The sequence below is a fragment of the Pyrgilauda ruficollis genome, unplaced genomic scaffold, assembly GCF_017590135.1.
Source record: "Pyrgilauda ruficollis isolate IOZ18807 unplaced genomic scaffold, ASM1759013v1 scaffold6, whole genome shotgun sequence".
In the NCBI taxonomy this organism is placed as follows: Eukaryota; Metazoa; Chordata; class Aves; order Passeriformes; family Passeridae; genus Pyrgilauda; species Pyrgilauda ruficollis.
The window spans coordinates 5,155,964-5,174,935 of record NW_024527710.1 but is presented as its reverse complement, the minus strand read 5'-3'; the positions used below and the strand labels follow the sequence as shown (position 1 = coordinate 5,174,935).

At 39.6% G+C, this 18,972-nt stretch overlaps 1 protein-coding gene across 1 annotated transcript in view; it reads right to left on the bottom strand.

Annotated features, from left to right (window-relative positions):
* Positions 1–7,578: 7,578 nt before the first annotated feature.
* Positions 7,579–18,972, bottom strand: part of ZNHIT6 (zinc finger HIT-type containing 6) — a 31,174-nt gene continuing 19,780 nt past the window's right edge. Inside the window, exons 9-10 of the mRNA XM_041483469.1 lie at positions 12,497–12,621; positions 7,579–8,444 (exon numbers count right to left, since the gene is read on the bottom strand). Coding sequence (XP_041339403.1) covers positions 8,359–8,444; positions 12,497–12,621 — 211 coding nt within the window. The 3' untranslated portion in view covers positions 7,579–8,358. The remainder of the gene's footprint in view (positions 8,445–12,496; positions 12,622–18,972) is intronic.

The following is an 18,972-nucleotide window of genomic DNA, read 5'->3' as shown; positions in this document are numbered from 1 at the left end:
CCCTCTTTTCTGCTCAGTCAAGTTTTCTCCCTGAAGGCTTTCAAAAGTTGAGCTGTTTTGGAATTCACCACCTGGCCACCAGTCTCAGCTGTACCTAAACTTGTCTGTACAGTATTTGTTGACAGCAGAAGGGTAAAACACAAGGAAGCACTTTTGTTTGGCTTCTATGTAGATCCAGCACTAAACACTTCACAACATCAGCTGCTCGCTGGGAAACCACCAGGTTTACACACTGGGTTACTGTCGGGCAGGGAAGAGGATACACTGCTCCCAGACACCCAGCAGCTGCAGGCATTCCTCGCCATCGCCACCGTCACCCACACTTGAATGACATCCATCTTCACACCAACGTCAGTCACAGCTCCCCAAAAATCACACGTACGTGTGGCTGTACTGCACACAGAGACGTGGCTGTGACACACGTCACGGACAAACAGCGGCCCTGCCGACCCCGGCCTCGAGTGTGGTCCCAGCCAGGCCCCGGGCTTTACAACCTGCCCTTTGGTTTTATCATGTTGCGGGGTGCTTCTGTACCCTGCTCACTGGAAACAAGGGCTGTAGAGGCAGGTCAGATAAACAAAATATACTAAGTGAAGTTATCCTGATGCAAAAAGAGTAAAATGAATCCCACTAAAAAAACCTGCAAGTCTTTCAAAGTGCACTGTCATACCAACTGGTCATCATCCATATAGTCCTCTCTTCTATTTTGCATTTCACAAATACATGGCAAAACTACTTTTACCACACTATAAAGGGAATCACTGTCATTTTTTGTGTGTCATCTTTGTACTTGCTTTGAAACCTTTACATTCTCTGTTATTCCAGCAGAATAAAAAAAAACCCCTAAGTAGTGGGTTTGGATATATAAAGGATTGTAAACTCAGATTTCATGAAGTGAAGCAGCAGGGCTTACAGGTTAAAGGTTCTTTACAGGTAAAGTAATGAGCGCATCTATAATTGTATTTCTTGTCAAAAAACTAGAATATCAATATACTGCTTCTGGAGGAATACTAGGAGATGAAGAGTTAGGAACATGACAAATAATGTACATAACAAAAAGCTATGCATTTGGAATGAATTCAAACCCTGAAGTAAGGCCACCAGCACCGTGTGGAGCTCCCCGGAGCTGGGCAGAGCCGGGGAGTCCCGGCACGCCAGGAGGGAGCGCGGCACTGCCTCAGGCCCCAGCGCAGGCTGCAGCGCTGTGCCCTCCACAGCAGCCTTGCTCCAGCCACTCTGCCTGTCCCCTGGCCTGTGCCCCGCTCCTTCGCTGCTCCCCTCCCAGCCGCTGGCACCGGCACGGGGTACTCGGCCGGATCCGGTGCTGCCGCCACAAGGAGCGTTTCTCACACTACAGGTTTGGGATCGAAGGAATGCGCAGCCTTGTGTTCCCCACGCTTATTTCCTTGATGGTGGGAAGCGCTGTAATATCGAGGTTACGCATAAAATCTTCCCTACTATTAGTGAAGACAAAATTTCAGCTTCCATAAGCGCTCCATGACAGGAAACAAAAGAAAAGCAGGAACACACAGACAGACTTCCATGACTACATGAAGTTCTTGTGGGATGCCGCCAGCTTGCTCCTCTGGAGCAGCAGCAGGTGGAGGTAAAGCCGATACTGTACTGACAGTGGGACAACTGAACTACTACTGAACCCTCGTGGGGCTGAGAGAATCTCTTCATCCACACATCAGTTACTGCAGAGCCCACGGCAGATCAGTCCCCTGGGCTGCCTGGTCCTCCAGCTGCCACCGTGTGGAACAGGCCCATCTCCCTGCTACTCATGGGCAGCCACCGGGCTACCCAGGAACAGGCAGCGGCCCTGTGATCAGTGGGACTGCTGCAGGAGGATTTCCAGTCCACTGAACCTGCATGAATCCCTCACACATTTTGAGGACTGAAACAAAAAAGTTTGCAGTGGGCAGTCATTACTGGCTGGAACTCAAACCTACCTACCCACACAGAAGCAGTTAAATGTGTCACACCAGAGGCTTGCTCTTGCCAGATGCTTGCCCTTCTGAGCTGATCCTGCAGAAATGCATGTGCACAATTTAGTTCACTTGTTTAATCAGTGAAACTATTTCGATGCAGGGCTCCAAGTGCTCAGCACACAGCAAGGGAAGGCTGTATAGTTTTACCAGCTGCTCTGCCTCAAGACAGCTCCTTTCATGTAGACATGTCCCCATTTTCACCTTCACAGTTTTTTTCTGCATATTACATAGCCACAAATAAAACAGCACACAGAAACAGGGAGGTGTCACAGTGAAAGCAGTAATCTATAACTAGCTTTGGAGGTACTTAGAAATGCACTCCAATGCACAACTAAACTGCATTAAACTGCAGTGAGACTTGGTATTTAGAAAATATAAATCCTGCAAAAAAGAAAAAAAAATACTCCAACCAACAGAATGATACAATAAGCATCTCTCTATCATGCTGTAAAGACCAAACACCAAGAAACTGAATAGATGGCATCCACTGTGCTACGGTTCCCCCCATAAAACTACACAGCTATGATTTCTATGTACACAATTTATATTGGAGAAGATCCTGAAAGACCCCAAGGCACCATTCACATAAGCAACTTCATCTGTCTTGAAGTACAACCACTTATGAGATGGAATGTAACAACCATCCCGGAGGAAAACATTACACAATTTTTTGGTAAGTTTTCATTTTCTAGTCAGAAGAACTTCAAAGATGGGGTGAAACCATTTGCCATTTGCCCAGATGGGAATCCAGCTGGGACATACACATTAACTATTTCACCTCCTGACAAATGGCAGTTTGAGTCAGAATGAAGAGACTCAATTTACGTGAGTGAAACAATCAGCAGTAGCCCAGCAGTGTTTTGAGACTACTGAATGTCAGATCAAAAGAAGCCCAGTGTACCAGCCAAGTCAAAGACACCAGTTTCTCTGAAACTACTCATTTCCTTCAGCATCTCAAACCAACAGGTTTGAGAACAACTCCTACTTAGTCTATTAACTTGACACAATCAGACATCAAGATGTCATGGCTGTAAAACCAGCAGTCTGTTAGGAACTTGAAACAGGAAAATGCATTTTTCTCTAGGGGTAGGTATTTGTGCTGTAGTGGAACAATGCTGCTAAAATCAATGTGGATGCCCAAGCACAGCTGAAAGTAGAGGCTGGGAAAAAAGGTCAACAAAGAGGTATCACTGAGAATTTAGACCACAGAATCACAGAAATGCTAAGCTGGAAGAGACACAACAGGATCAAGTCTAACTCTGGGCCCTGTGCAGGAAACCCCAAGAGTCACACCATGTGCCCGAGAGCATCACCCAAACACGTATTGAACTCTGGCAGGCTGGTGTGTGGCTGGTGATGCTGTGCCTGATGTCCCCAGGACATGGTTGTCCCTGCTGGCTGCGTGAAAGTGATGGGGACTTCTTGACAAGCTTCTAATGCCACCCATCCATTCTCTTTTGTTAGTATCTACACCTCATCCACTGACTTAATGTTTACCTCACTTTAGCACAGCTCTACTTCCTATTGGCACTCTTGGCACAACAGACAAGTTCTGGAGCTACAATACAGACCCAGTAGAGAACCTGGAAGCAAGGAATGGAAAAAGAAAACCAGCTTTCTCAGTTGTTTCTTCCTTCTCCTTGAGGCAGAACAGGGATGATGGGAAGAAAGTGGCAATGCAATTTTAAAAGAAGTTTTGCTTTTCCACCAGCTGAATTGATGCAGGAACCAGCCAGCTCCCAGTGTAGTCATTTATTCTCTAAAAAAAGATTCCCTCTCCCTTCTCATTTCTACTCTTCCTTCTCTGGCAGATTATTTTGACCTCATTCTGATTTTTCATACAACCACATGAACAGCTGTACTGATGCAGCTGATGCAAAAAGAAGCCTCATGCAAATGGATCAGATAAACACAAGGACTACTGTGACAGTCAAATAAAAATTAATTAATTCCACCATTTCTATCATGAGTTTATAAAGACTTTCCCTTACCCCAAAGGTAGGCAAAGCTCTAGTGGCTTTCCATATTTTATCACCCTATTGATTTTTCCTGCCAAAAAGCCTACTATAATAAGGAATCCTGAAAATGCTTTTCTGCAGGAAAAGCTAGCAGCCGTGAAATCAGGCCAGGGAAACTTTGCTTCCAAAGCAACAACAGAAAAGCTACAATGCACAAGACCATTGAGGGAAAGAAGCTCTCACTACAAAAGCATCACTAGAGCAAAGTCACTATACCATGGGTCTCTGAGACCTGCTGGGGCATAATGAGAATACACTTCTGTTATCAAATCACAGACAGATAACAGAACAACCACCCCTCTTTTTACCTGGTTTTACATGACATCTCTAACTTCCCTTGCAGTTTCAGTATTTCTTTTGAGTTATTTTTGATGCCATTTTTTGTCTTGCATACATGTGACTTCTTTCCATTTCACCACAGATTTCCAGCAAATAAAACCATATGCACTACCATAGCAACATTTTAACACAAACACAGTGTAATCTTTGTTCACTGAAGTACACAGTTCATTTCTTTTTCTCTTATTAACAGAACCTGCATCTGCATACAGTTTAACTGAATGTCATAGCAACAACATAAACATCAATTCAAGATATTTTTCCTCTGGATGGCAGAAGAATAAATGTTTTCAGGAAAAGAGTGTGGGACTTCAAGCAGAATGAAATGTTTGTGACTAAACAGGGCCTGAAGTTACATCATCATGGCTGTATATTTATGCTTGGAAAGCCTGCTCTTGCACAGTGTTATACATTCTCAGCTCCTACAGATGTCAACAGAGAACAGCCATATCTGGCAGGGCAAGGACTGAATCCCAGCTATGCTGATACACAACACGTAGCTGGGACTTGCTATCAGCACTCCCATGAACTTAGAAATCCATGTACTGCTTCAGACTGGAGTCCACGTTCTGCACTGAACTTTCCTCTACTGCAGAGTAAAACTGCACTGTTGACTGGAGTAACAAAAACTGCTCCAGCATGCCTCCAAGGACCAGTGCCAGCCACACATTCTGTGGCATGACCCTCTTTTCCTCTACGGATCAACAATTCCTAATGCCAAGATAAATGTAGCAAAACTTAGAATTCGAATGTGTTCATTCAAAACTGAGCTGTTACACTGACAGGGGGTACAACGCTGTTTACCCATGACAACTCAATTATGCCTCATTCCCCCAGGAAGTTATACAAAAAAGGAAAAGAACCAAGTTCTCTCCCACGGCTGACTCAGTCCTACCTCCCAGCTATTGCTGTGTGTTTAGATATACTCTATTTTTGTCCTTTAAGGTTTGTGAAAGGGATGACATCATTAAGCTTTTAATTTTTTTAAGTAGTGTTTTCATTCAAGACAAGAGACTTTACTCTTTGTAAGCTGACAGTCATTCAGCTCAAGCATGCTGAAAAGTCTAAACATTAAAAGAAATGCTGTAACAACACTACACAGAAATAGTTTGTTCCTTCTGTGACAAATAGTTTATAGAGGAAAATAAATGAGTAAGCATAGTAGGCATAAAATCAAGCACTCAATGCAAGCTGGTGTTGAATGACGAAGATTAAAACAACATCACACAGTTCTCATTCACAGACATGATCTGTTCTGAATCAAGGCAGAGTCCTGTAGGGATCTGTGTGTAATAGGACTACAACAGTATGTTTTCAAAATGGACAGAATGGAAGCCTCCTAGGAAGCCTCAGCTCCATGTTTTAAATTTCCAGTTCTTGACCAAAAATTTTAAAAATACAGATGCTTTTTCTCTCTTCTGTTTATTAAAAGGTGCCTATTTCAGGTTAAAAAAAATTTAAGAACTTTCCTTAACTGCCTATGAGAGTGTTCAAAAACATCTGCCTAGCACAACAGTGCATAAACTTTGATTAAATCAAGAACCGTATTATTATGAAGAGTTATGACTAATATGAAGAATTTTGATTTCTCATTATAAAGAAAAATTGAAAAAGCTTAGGAAAACTGAATAAAATATTTGAATTGCATTTTGGTTTGTATTTGATCAATCAGCTCTGTTCAAACTAGTGTAACTGTAAAAATAGGTAAGTAGTAACCTAGGAAAGAATGGCAAATGCTACCTTTTACTCTCAGTTTGACTGAACTCTGGGAGATTATTCCCAGCTTTGTCTGGGAAATTTAAGTTCTAGTAACCACCACAGGAATGCTCCTTAATAATGTTTTAAAGTCTTCTTTAAGGTAAATCTGAAGGACAGATTTAACAGCATCTTCATTTAAAAATAAATTATGTTCTGTTTGATTCACAAGGAAGCTTAAAGTAGATTTATATAAGGAAAAAAAACCCCACAGGCAAACTCTTTGGTACAATTAATGAAAACCCCCAAGAGGACAGGAAAATAATGCAAATCACAAATCTGTGCTCCTCAGCCAAAGACTAATCACACACACATGCAGATCAACACCACTACTTGCAGCACTCTCATTTTCACTGTGCTCTGGATCCAACAGAAGTGCCATGCTTTTACTCCAGATGAAGCATTTTCTAGCAAATGAACTGTGGCAGTTTTGCTATTTGGCTCTTTTATTGGTATTACTATGAATGAGTTCAAGACTGGTCTAAAGTAATTTGTGGCTACCAAGTCAGTGTGCAGCAATCACTGATTAGGAAAAGCTTATTCACTGTCACTGAACTGAAAAAATATGAAAGCAGCACCTATAGCTAGGAATCCTGGTCCTTTAAAAAAGGTTAAAAAAACAAATGTTCAAACAAGAGGTGGGCAGAGGACCAACAATGACTAAGAAAGAAAATAGAGCACAGGTGGCTTCTGCCAGGTGAGAAGAAAAACTTTCCTGTTTCACCAGAGGTTGCAAAACACACAAGAGAAAGGACACATGATACCACTGGGAGAAAAAGTAGTATGTGACTACAAAGGTCTGACACTGGCCAAACTTCAGTAGTGAGCTGTCATGGTAAAAAACTTATTAACTCCAATTTCTTTACAAGGGAAAAAAAAAAAAACCCTTCTAAAACTTTGAACATCTCAAAAATCCTCTCCATGCAGCATGACTGGTGAGGACCCAGCAGCCTGGTGCCCTGAATCCCAGACTGAGAGTCCAGAAGCCTAAGCCCTCTCCTGTACTGCTCCCCCAGCCTCCTGGTACCTCCAGAAGTTCCTTCTGTTGTGGTTCTGACCCCAACATCAGCACTGGAAGAAGAAGACTTATGACTGAAACACCACCTTCATGGCAATTTAGCACACACCCCAGGCTACCAAGACACAAAGGTGTCTCAAGCAGGAGACAGTCTGTGAACTACAGCAGCAGCAACCTCAGAGAACTGTTTAGAGTGAACATGTCCTGAAGACAAATGCTGGCTTGGCCAGACCCTTGCAAAACTAAGGCAAAGGCTATGCTGATTCCTGAGAATGCCCTGGTGCAGTGGGGAGAGGGGCTAACCTGGCTTGCACCACTTGTGGCATTGCTGTTCTCATCCTCCAACAGTCCCCACAGGCACAAGGGACTTGGATACAGGATAGGTGGTCTGTGATCTACGAATCTTTTCAGAAGGTAAAAACTGTCAGCAGACAATACCATACAGGAATTTCTTTTCCTTTACGATTTATTTGTTTTTACGTAGGTAAATATGCCAGTAAGTATTTACAATAACTAACTGCAGTAGGTACTAGGAATATGAGATGCATGACACAGGCATTCTTTAGAAGTCCAGTGTTATTTGCATTAGTGCCAGTCTATGCACCCATTTCTATGGATTTAAAAACTCATGCTAATTTAGAATACCTGGAGAGAGGACTAAACACACTTGCAACATGCCCCCCTGAAAACACAGTCTCACCTCTCCATTAACACATGGAACGAGATGCAACCAAGTAAGGAACCAAAAAAAAAGAGTAGTATTGCATCAAGCACCCAAAATGTCACCAGAGAAGATCAAAAGTAACATAAGACCATTTTCAGTAGCTCAGTGTTACACAGAAATACTGTAAAATGAAACTGATCTAATGAAATACCTGTACTTTTTTCTCCAGTAAATTTAAGCATTAAGACTCAAATCAACATATAAATACAAATATGTGATCAGATATTTAAACCCAAACATTTGGCACTGAGCTGGTTAGGAAAAAGGAAAAACAATGGTGCAATTAAAGACTGCAATTAGAATAGTAATTTTTTTCTGAAACCACAATTCCCCATCTTTTTATTTACATCTCTAAATATGCATTATTAAATCCAAAAATAGTCAAGCACTTTGAAAGTGCTAACTTTAGTAAAGGAAGTTAAGCCAAACCTCCAGGAACTTAGTTGTATAAAAAATTTAATTAAATAATTAAAAAAATAAAAGCTCATTCCATCCTGTTCTCTCAAAGAACTGTCATGAACTGTCCTGAATCTCCCCTTCTTCCACAGATGAAAGGGATGAGCTTTCACTGTCTGAGTTCTCTGCAGGCTCACTGCCATCTGAGGATAAAGAACACAAAAAACAAACAAGCAATTAGTTTCAGCAATGTTGTTTGCTCATCAAACAGAAGCAGTTTCATATCTTCTTTTCCTTTTAATCATTCTTCTTTAGAACAGCTATTTCATAAGACATAACCAGTTTCATGACATAGGATAAAGCCCTGGATAGGACCTCAATTGTTGAAAGAGAAAGCAAGACAATGTTGAGAATTGTTTTTACCTTTTAAATATTGGTCTTTCAGTCAAGTAGGAAAGCAGAATATTTAATCCCCACAAAAAACTCTAGATCTACTGAGAATTTAAAATTATTCTTTTGGCTTGTTTTAAATGTTGTTTTCTGGGATGTCACAGATATATATCACAATTGGAATGCGTTATAAATAATTTACAGTTTTCTTAGCATTTCAGTTAAGATGAGGAACTACAGAGAAATTGGAAATGGAAAATTAAAATTCCACATGTTCCAGCATCCCAAAGATAGTGATAAGCTATTTAAGTCCATAAGCTAAGGCTGGTGAAGTTCAAGGTACACAATAACTTGTGCTTTAAGGCACAGCTATTGTGCTCTGCTGAGATCATATAGTGAAATTCTCATCTCCAAAACTGGTCTTCAGCCTCACACCCCATGGATCCTTCTTTAACAAGCCCTGACCCTGGTCACCTTGTGCTGATGTCATCAAATGCCACTTGGTTGGTGACACTCAAGCAGCACAAAAATAAACTACAGCAAAGCAGGCCCATGATTCACACTCTGCTCTCATTGTTATTTTCAGTATTTGATCTATGAATTTAAAGATGTTTTTGAGCATTTAGTATCAGAGGTTTCATTAAGAAAATGTTACCAAAAGGGAGCTGATGAAGTATAGCTACTGTCTGGTCAAGACAAGTTCTACAGCTGGCAAATATGGATAATACACAGGACACAGTGTGCACCTGTACAGTTTCCAAGGAATTTGTTCAAGAAAATAGAAGCATTTCACCCAGAAACATCAGAGGTCACATTTTGTCTATATTAAATCTAGTGTATAATCAATTAACATTTATATGCCAGATATGTACTGAGTAATGCACAAAGTAAGGCCTGTGAAAGCTTCCATAATCCCCTGCTATCTTCAGCCATGACTGACCTTGTATGCTGAAATCAGAGCACCTGTAGTTTTTGCTGTTACACAAGTCAAGCAGCAAAACATCGCATAAAAGAATGTGGCAATCTTCTGACTCACAGCAATGCTCAACAGATAGGTTTTACTTCTGTTACAGTAATATTTAACAGGAATTATAGATTGTCGTCACTAAAAAAGAGCATACTTGTATGGTGCTGATAGCATTACCTACAAATTAAGATTGCCCAATCCATGTCACCATAAAACTGTCTGCAGTTTAGTTATAATGTAAAATTTAAACTCTGAGTTTAAGTTTTTCAGTGGCAGTTTCCTTCCTCAATCTTTATTTTCCTTATGTAGTTGAAAGTTTCAGCCAAAATACTTCAGCCATTTCTGACATGAAGAATAGGAGAAATAGGCTTTATACTCATTAAATCCTAGCAGCTTCTCTTTGAAGGTGTCCAGCTCTAGCTATCCCCCAGTCCTTGGGGGTTACTACTTGAATCTCAGGGAGAATGGTGATGTTTCCCCAGCATGTGCCTGTTGCTGTGGCCATGAAAACTTGATTCTGTTGTTCCTGGGGAAGGGGGCAGATCTGAGATTGCTCAGGAAGGAAGAATTATTTTAGCAATTAAATTCCCACAAGACTTCGCTTCTTGTTCTAGCCTGGGTCCCCTGCAAACAGGGTCAGCAGGGTTATGGCTGCCTGAGCCCATGCTCAGCAGACACCCTGCCACATGTCCACTCAGCAGTGTGGCAGCTGTTTGCCTGGAATGCAAAGGGAGGTCAGTGCCACGCTCCCAAGTGTCCCTCGGGGCATGCCAGCAGGCAGAGAGGAAAGGCAGCACTGGGGGCAGTAGAATCAGCAGGATGGATGGCTTGGGAGGAGAGAGCCACTGATACAGAAAGCCATACATGGCAAAGAAACTGGACTGCAACAAACACAGAAGATGCTGTAGCAGAAAGGTCACTTCTTGGGAGATGGGAAGGGGAATGGGAAGTCTCTGATTACAACATTCTCCTCCCCGGACAGGAGGTTAACATAAGATTTGCACTCTTAGCAATTACCTGTGAATGCAAACTGAAAACTGCTTTTTTCCTCCTATATTCTGTAAAGATGACATGCAAAAGAAAAGCACAATGATTGTGACACACTAACTAAAATGGTACTTTGTCTTCAGGCAGAGTAACAGCAACAGAAAAGTCCTCCAACTTTTATATTCATGTTGTGAACATGCTTTTCCTCAAAGAATTTGAAATTACTGTCACATACTTCTACTCTGAACAGAAAAAATACCAAGAACACAGGTTCCCAACCTAACTCAAGGCCGAAGTTGATTATTAATATCTTAACCAAGAAGATGACAATAAGTTATGATAAAAGTTGAGAAAATCATGGTATTTTTGCCATTAGCTGTAACTTTTGCTGTCATACCCAAGACATATTAATATCTTAACCAAGAAGATGACAATAAGTTATGATAAAAGTTGTGAAAATCATGGTATTTTTGCCATTTGACTTTTGCTGTCATACCCAAGACACCTTAACAGGGAGATATTAAATCCATTTTTATGGAATTTATAGAAACAGAACAAAAACAACAACAAAAATCAATGGTTTTCAAAACTTGAAACGCCTGTTAGTGTTCTCAGAACCCCTGCAGGGATGACTTCTCATCAAATGATTCCTGCAGCAGAGGAAGGTTACTGTCCTCAAGACACACACTTGCACTGCCCTGTGGCAGAGCTGCTGGCACTTCCCAGCTATTCCTGGCTCTCTCTTCCCCTCCTCTTCTGCCTTTTACAGAGTCAGGTAGGTGCTGCAGCAGCATGACCTCAACATACCGTTGTTTCAATCACCACTGCTTGAATCTATATCCTTAAAAGGACAACCACCCTATTAGCTCAGGAGACAATGACAACCCTATACAGATTAAGTACATGAGCCAATCAACTGTAATTCCCTCCTGACCTCTAAATCATAGGGGTACATCTGAGTACTGAAAAGCAAGGCTCCTAGACAAAGAAATAACGGATAAACTCAAAAGCAGCCAGCTCCATGTACTGCAGTGTGTATCACAGTTACCCAGACCTGACCCCTGCCGTGCTCTCTCACTCTCAGAAGCCCCTGCAGTGCATAGCACCAGGAATGTTTGCATGCCAGATCTTTGGGTGCAGATTGCTCTCACCTAGGGGATCACTCAGTGTAATCTATTCTCAGCCCTGTATTTCATCAGTCAAATTACATACATATAGAGCCATGGCTGAGCTGCTGCAGGGAAACAGTAACTGCAAATATATATCAAAACTTCTGCAAAAATCTGTAAGAATTAGAGACTGGCCCATCACTGAACATCACGGGATATGATAACTAAGGTGACTAGGTGGGCGACTAGGAGATGAGAACTGATTCCCTATTTCAACAGCTAAAATATCCTTTAGCAATCTTTTAGCTTTAGAAACAGATGCTGAGACATGATTTCTAATAATTATCCTCTCACAACTCAGAATTATTTGTCCAATGTTAGAAGCTATGCTAGAAAATAATGAAGAATGATTCCTTTGCATGATTATCAGGTTTACTTAAAATTAATCTTCCCCAGGCAGCCTGACTCTTCAGAAATAATCAACTCTGTCAAACTTTGTTACATAAAAAAAGTTAGCACAAGTCTGAATAGCTGTTTCACCTTAGTGGCTAAAAATATAAAAAGACCCCAGTAAAGCACCAGTAAACAAATTTAGAAAAACCACATCCAATACAGTCATGGATGGATGCCATCAGCCAGCAATTTTAAGACTAGAGCATTTGTAACAGCTTTTTCTATAGCAATCTTTAAGCTTCAGAAGGAAATATAAGACATATTGCTCATTCCTGGCAATATCCTTAACTACTGTATATATAATTAAAATATCCAAGTATAACATAACAGGAAATAAATATATGCTCACCTTGGCCAAGGACCACCATGTCATTCTTCATTGTTTTCAAGACCACAAATAATGTTGGATACTCAATTATTACTTTGCCTTTCAGATTATCTAGAAGGCTTCTGTTGGCATCCAGTTCATTGTACCTTAAAAATAAAAAAATAGAACAAGAAGTTTATTTTGGGTTTTAATATTAGCAAGGATGTAATGTACATTTGCTGTGGGGGGGAAAAAAAAAGTAAAAGGCTTTCTGGCATTTGACATGATTTTCAGGTGATACCATGTCCAGAAGAAATACCTTATAATTCAAATTACATATCCAGTCCTATTCTCCGACTACATAATTTTTTTAAACATTCTTAATATCTAAGCATAAAGAACAAACGGAGAATGAAAGTCAAATTTCCCTAAGGGTTGAAAAGTTTTATTATGTCTTAATGAATATGTTTAGCAAATCAGATAAGGACAAAAAGGTTATTAAAATTGATACATTTATCAAAATCTGATTCTAAATTAAAAATAACACTTAATATTTTACTCATGGGCTTTAACACTACAGGTTTAATTTACTCAACTAGTAGTGTACCTTATTTATCACGTTTTGCTTATGAATTACCACTGAAGCCCTAGGAAGATGAAATAAAAACCTTATCCGAACAACTACAAAAGCACAGGCATACCGGAGCTCTTAGAGCTCTGTTTTTGTAGGAGAGGTATCCTTGTTCTGTACAGGAGCATTACAGCAATCATTTCTAGAAGATGGTACAACAGCCGCTGTGCCAGAGCAAACCTCTGCTCACAGCACCAGCAGCGAGAAGCTCCCTGCAGAAATCCCCACACGTGTGTGTGCTCCAGAGGCACAGGACTGGATGTGCAGCCCCTTCCCAGGAAGGGCACCTCTTCAGCCCAGACAGTGAAACCAGGTGCATAACAAATGATACCACAGTAATGAAAAGCAAACTGAGCATCCTCTCCACAATTATTCTCTCAATCTGTAATGCTCTCTCCCAGCTCTTGAACTAGAAACCTGGACATGGGATTTTGTGGAAAGGAAGAGAAGTATTTCAAAGGCTTCTGAAAGAGGGACCTTGTTGCCTTCACTTAGCAAAAACTGAGGCATCCAAAGGATGCTCTGATATTATTATGCTGCAATCTGAGTTATGCAACTTTCTGTATGCAGCATTATTAAATTATCAGTAAGCTAATGTATCAGCTAAGGGCAAATGAAGTTCAAAACCAAAATATATTGTAGGCAATTCGTGGGGTATTTCCCATAGCTGCTCTACCTCCTCTGATCATTAACATATTATACAGTTGTGTTTTCTTTTGCCAAAACCAAAGGGATAGGTGAAGGAAATTATATACTTAATGATTTACAATAATGTGTGATTAAAAGCAGTACACTAGGAATCAGCACACAAGAAAAATATTGGAGGTAAACCAGGAACTGAGTTCCTGGGATTTAAGGGAGACTTAGTTTGAGCAAAAATTCTCTCAATATTCAACTTCAAATCATCATGAAAATATTTGGTTTCATGTTTCTCTCAAGCCAAAGTAATTACAACCTCTTCTTACTGAAACCCTTGAAAAGGGATAACAGTACATTACATGTCTTATTGGATGAATGCATTCATAAGTTGTGGATTAACACACATGAACAGAAACATATTTACTGCTTTATTTACAGTACTCTAAATGCAAAGTATGGCAATACCTTTCCACTGGCAAGGCCCTCAACACATTCCTTTCTGGTTAAGCAAACATTTACCACCGAGAGGCTAAAGTAATTCACATGCCACAATACACTTTCCATTATCTCATATTTTAGACAAAACATCTTTAGCGTCCAGCTTGGCATAAGATAAAACATTCGTACTTAAAATTATTTTATGATAGTAAATTACTGAAGTGTTAGATCACTGAGTCAGAGCTTTATCTTTTTTTGTTAAAGTAAATTTTATTGGTTGACAGTAACAGGAAAAACATCTAAATTTTTAGTCCATAATGTGGGCCATAAACTTCAGGAAGAATGCAACAAAGGAGCTTAATGCTCCTCTTATTTAAACTTGTCTGTTACTGTATATATTATCCAAAAGACCTAAGTCTACCACATTTTCTACTTCATACACAAATGCAAGTTGAGGTTTTCTGCTAATCCACCTGTCAGGCTCTTCCTTGACTGTGCATGCTTAAAAGATCTCAAAATAAAACTATTATCACATCAATTCCAAAGTCTACTAAAGAACAGCTCTTGAGTAAGACTGATTTTTCAGGCTATCTCAGAAAGACCAGGTCATGATAAAAACCTTCCCAATTTCATCCCAGAGCTAGAACAAAGTCATACATAGAGGGTCAGAGGGTGAACAATAGAAATTTTGCCCCTTCTATGGGCAAAAGAAGACTGCCCTGTAGGATTTAACCAGAAGTGAGGATGTAGAGCAACACTGGCATAGTAGGCCCTTCTATGTATATGCAGCAAACTTGACTCACCACAAGCAGGAGATAGAAGAAGGAGAACACCACAGATATTACTAGATATCCTTTTATCACCACTTTTACCCACTAGTTTTGTTTCATTGGGATTACATAGCCTGTGTGAGAAGAACCCATAAGGAGCTGTAACCTTCTTCAAACCCATCCTTCACTGCGCACTTCAACTGCCAAGCCAGTGAAATGAAGAACAACCAGTGTAAGTCTATCCTTTCACTTGGACTCCTCCATACTCCAGGACCTCCTGCAGGAACCAGCTTAACTGAGGCTGTCATCCTAAATAAGATCCTTCAGCCCTTCATGCCAGGATGGACTTGAGATAACCCTGGCTCCAAACTAACTGACTATGCCAACAAAACCATTGCCTTAACCCATCTTCACATCTTTCTTTTAAAGCCTCCCTCTGCTTTCTCTTTTCTCCCACTGTCCCATTCATGCAAATTGTCTGCACTATGGCTTCCTAATCCCTGTATTCAGCAGACTTCTCTTTGCATGCTTCCCCTCCATCTTCTTTCCTTCCTGGTATTTACTTTCCACATATTTTCTCTCTCCCTTCCTTATGTTCCCTCAGCCTCTCTGAACAACACTCACTATCTAATAATACACTTTGCTGATTATTTTCTTGCCCCAAGCAAAGCTTTATGCCCATGTTGCAAAGCAATAAATAGGCCTGGCTTTTTTCTTAATATGAAATGACTCTATTTATAAGGACCACAAAGAGATGATCTTAGACAACCGCTTCTGATTTTAGCTGGAATGTAATAACAATAAGTGCTTTTTGAAGAACCAAAATTAAGTAGAATTTGCCTGCTAGCAGGCAGTTTAAAAGCCTACAAAAATTGTGACAATTGAGAAAATTTAGCAAGATTCAGCAATCCCACATCAGTTCCCATACAAACTGTTATATCTGCTCTATGAAAGTTGTTACCTTCCTCAAAATACTGAAATTAATGTGTCTCTGCACTTCTGATAGCATCTGTGAGTTTCTGCAAAGACTAGTTTCAGTATCTATAGTTATTCCACCACCTTCCAGGAATTCAACAATTCAGTCTCCTAATCTGTCTCCCACAGGCAGGAATGCCACATTAGGTCACTGCATCACAACAAGTTCCCCTCAAATGGAGCCTGTGGCTATAATCTCAGTGGCGTAACTTGTCTCCATGAATTCAGACAGCAGGAAATTCCCTGCTGATCAGGTTTTCCTGAATGCCATCTACAGGAATTTTTTATTATTTTATAATAATAAAAAAATATAAATCTGTAACCTGGAATTAAAGATAAATTGTAGCCATATTATTTCTTTAGTTTTGTCTTCTATAAGCTGAAAAGAGAACAAACACGTTTTAGCTATCTAAATAATTGTAAATATTACCAAAATGTGGATTTGTGTAATGACATTCATGATTTCCCTGTGAGAATGATCAACTAAACTGCTTGCACATATTTTACACAAAGATGACTTTTCTTCCTAGAACTGAGTGGAAACATCGAGGTATTTACTTGGCATAACTCAGATACAATAAATCATGCTATCTATTTTGGGCCTAGTCCTAAAAATCCACAACCAAGCTTACACTAATGTATGGGAAGAAAAAAGGATTTTTTTTCACCAGACCAAAGAGGGTAGCATTTCCTAGGTATCTGCATATGCCTAGAAGGGGGCAAAGACTGGGTACAGCATTTAAAGTTTCTCCCAAGCACTCATTCTGAAGTGCTGCAGTACTGCAAAGATAATAACTAACAGATGGACTTTCATTCCTGAGTGGTGAATAACCTCTTCGTGTGGTTATGATTTGGTGAACATTGAAGTAGGGAAATGCTCTCTTGAATTAGGTATGAAAGGAAAATTGCATGGCAGAAAGCAAATACATTATATTGAAATAATGCACGGTATTTATATTTAACTTTGTCACTAGAATTCTGACATTCTAAAAAACCTAAACCAGTGAATTTGATTAGTCCAGATACATGACAAAATTAGAAAACTCAATGGTCAAAACAGCAGAGATCTTAGAAACAAACAAACACAAAAAAACCCTCAAGACTTGCCATGATACTTCCTTTATAACTAACTCTTGCCAACAGCAAAACAATATGAAGGAATACTCTCCCTGAACACTCTTTTAAGGAAAGAGACCTGCTAGCTTCTCCTTTCACTCTTGGTTACATTTCTTTTCCTGGTCTAGGACCTCCATAATTTGCCTCAACAGATGTTCATTAAGCTCTCCTCCTTACTACTGATATCTGCATACCTTAATCAATACCAATACAGACCAGATGCCTGGCCAAACCCTTTTCAAGTCAAATCCCTATCTCAAGCAACACTTCCACCAAAAACATGCTTTTTCTGTGGAAAAAAAAAAAAAAAAAAAAAAAAAAAAGAAAAAAAAAAAAGAAAAAAAAAAAAGAAAATTATGACAAGAAATGGTCTCTTATCAACCACTTGGACTACAAGTCCTGCCAGGAACCAACTAAAAAAGTATAGGAAGAAAAGTTGCCAGCAGAGCAGGAAAGCATCTTGGACATCATCACCATCTCCTAACTATGCCTACATTCACAGAGCACATAAAGGCACAGCCAATTAATGAGACAACTATGGAGCTGTTCTTTTTCCTTGTCATATTTCAGGCATAGTCCATCCTCCAACAATGACTATATTAAGACAACCTGTAACAATCCAAGGTCTCATCTCTTTCACGGGCTAAGAAATCTAAGAACTGTTAAAAAGTCAAGTGTAAAATGGGGAAAACTCACAATCCTCCTCTTACGACAAATGTATTTCAGGCAGTTTAAACAACCTGCAAGAAAAGTGTAATACCCAGGTGAAAATAGCAGGAACAACAACTGTCACCAAAATTATTTGACATAATAGTAGATGTCTAGAAAAACTCATTGGTGTGTTCACTTCTACCCTAGAAAATATACAAAACAGTTAATAGAGAGAGAAGCTAAGTAAGAGTACAAGTATGTCACCATGGATGCACAAAGGCTGTCCCTGTTTAAGCCTCTTGAGAATGAGGCAATTGCACAGAGAAAAAAAAACACATTAAAAGTTGTTTAATGGCAGTAATGGAAAAATATATCAATTAAAGGCAAAACCCATTAAGCAGATAAGGCAACTGCTTCAACAATTTAGTGGACTGAGCTTTAAGAGTGATGTGGTAAAAGGATTCAGGATCACAATAATGACCTAAAGATTAACTGAAGTACAGAACATTCTGCATCTTTTAGTTATAAAACAAAGTACAATAAAACAAAAGGAAAATGTGAAACCAGCAAATGTCAGTTTCTTGCATTTGGCAGAATTTGGTGCAAAGAATACAGAAATAAAGTGATACTGAATTTCAAGAATGCAAATACTTTCCCCATCTCATAAAGCATAATAAAAAAAAAAAAAAAAAAAAAAAAAACCAAAAATTCAGCAGCAAGTAAAGATGTTATAACTCAAGTGCATCACAGCAATAGCTCTTCACACACATGGGAATTTACTTACTTTGTGAAGCCAGACAGCTTCACAAACTGCTCAAAAGCTCAAGGTTCACAACTCCAAATACTATAGAGCTGACATATGAAAAAAATGTAAACCACAATCATGTAAGGCCATTATATGACTTAGATAAAGAAACAAAACAGCGTGAGTTAACACTAGCCAGAAGACTTATTGTGAATATGAAATTTCACAAGAAAAAAGTTGTGATTAGTAAGACAGTGATTTGGCTGCAGATGATTGCTTTAAGTTTCAAACACTGAAAAGGTATCAGTGGCATATTTAGTAGGAGTAAAAGCTATGCATGGCTCCCCAAAAATACAGAGAAGTCAAAACATGAATCTTGTATCACTAATACAATATTGGCATGGTCACACGGAAAAAGCAATGTTGTAAATCTACTTCAGTGACAGCATACTGATACACAGCCCCCTGAAATCTAAGTGTAAATAATTTCAGAGTACAAGGTGTACCAAGGAGTATCAAGAGATTAAATTAAAAACACTTAATACATCAAATT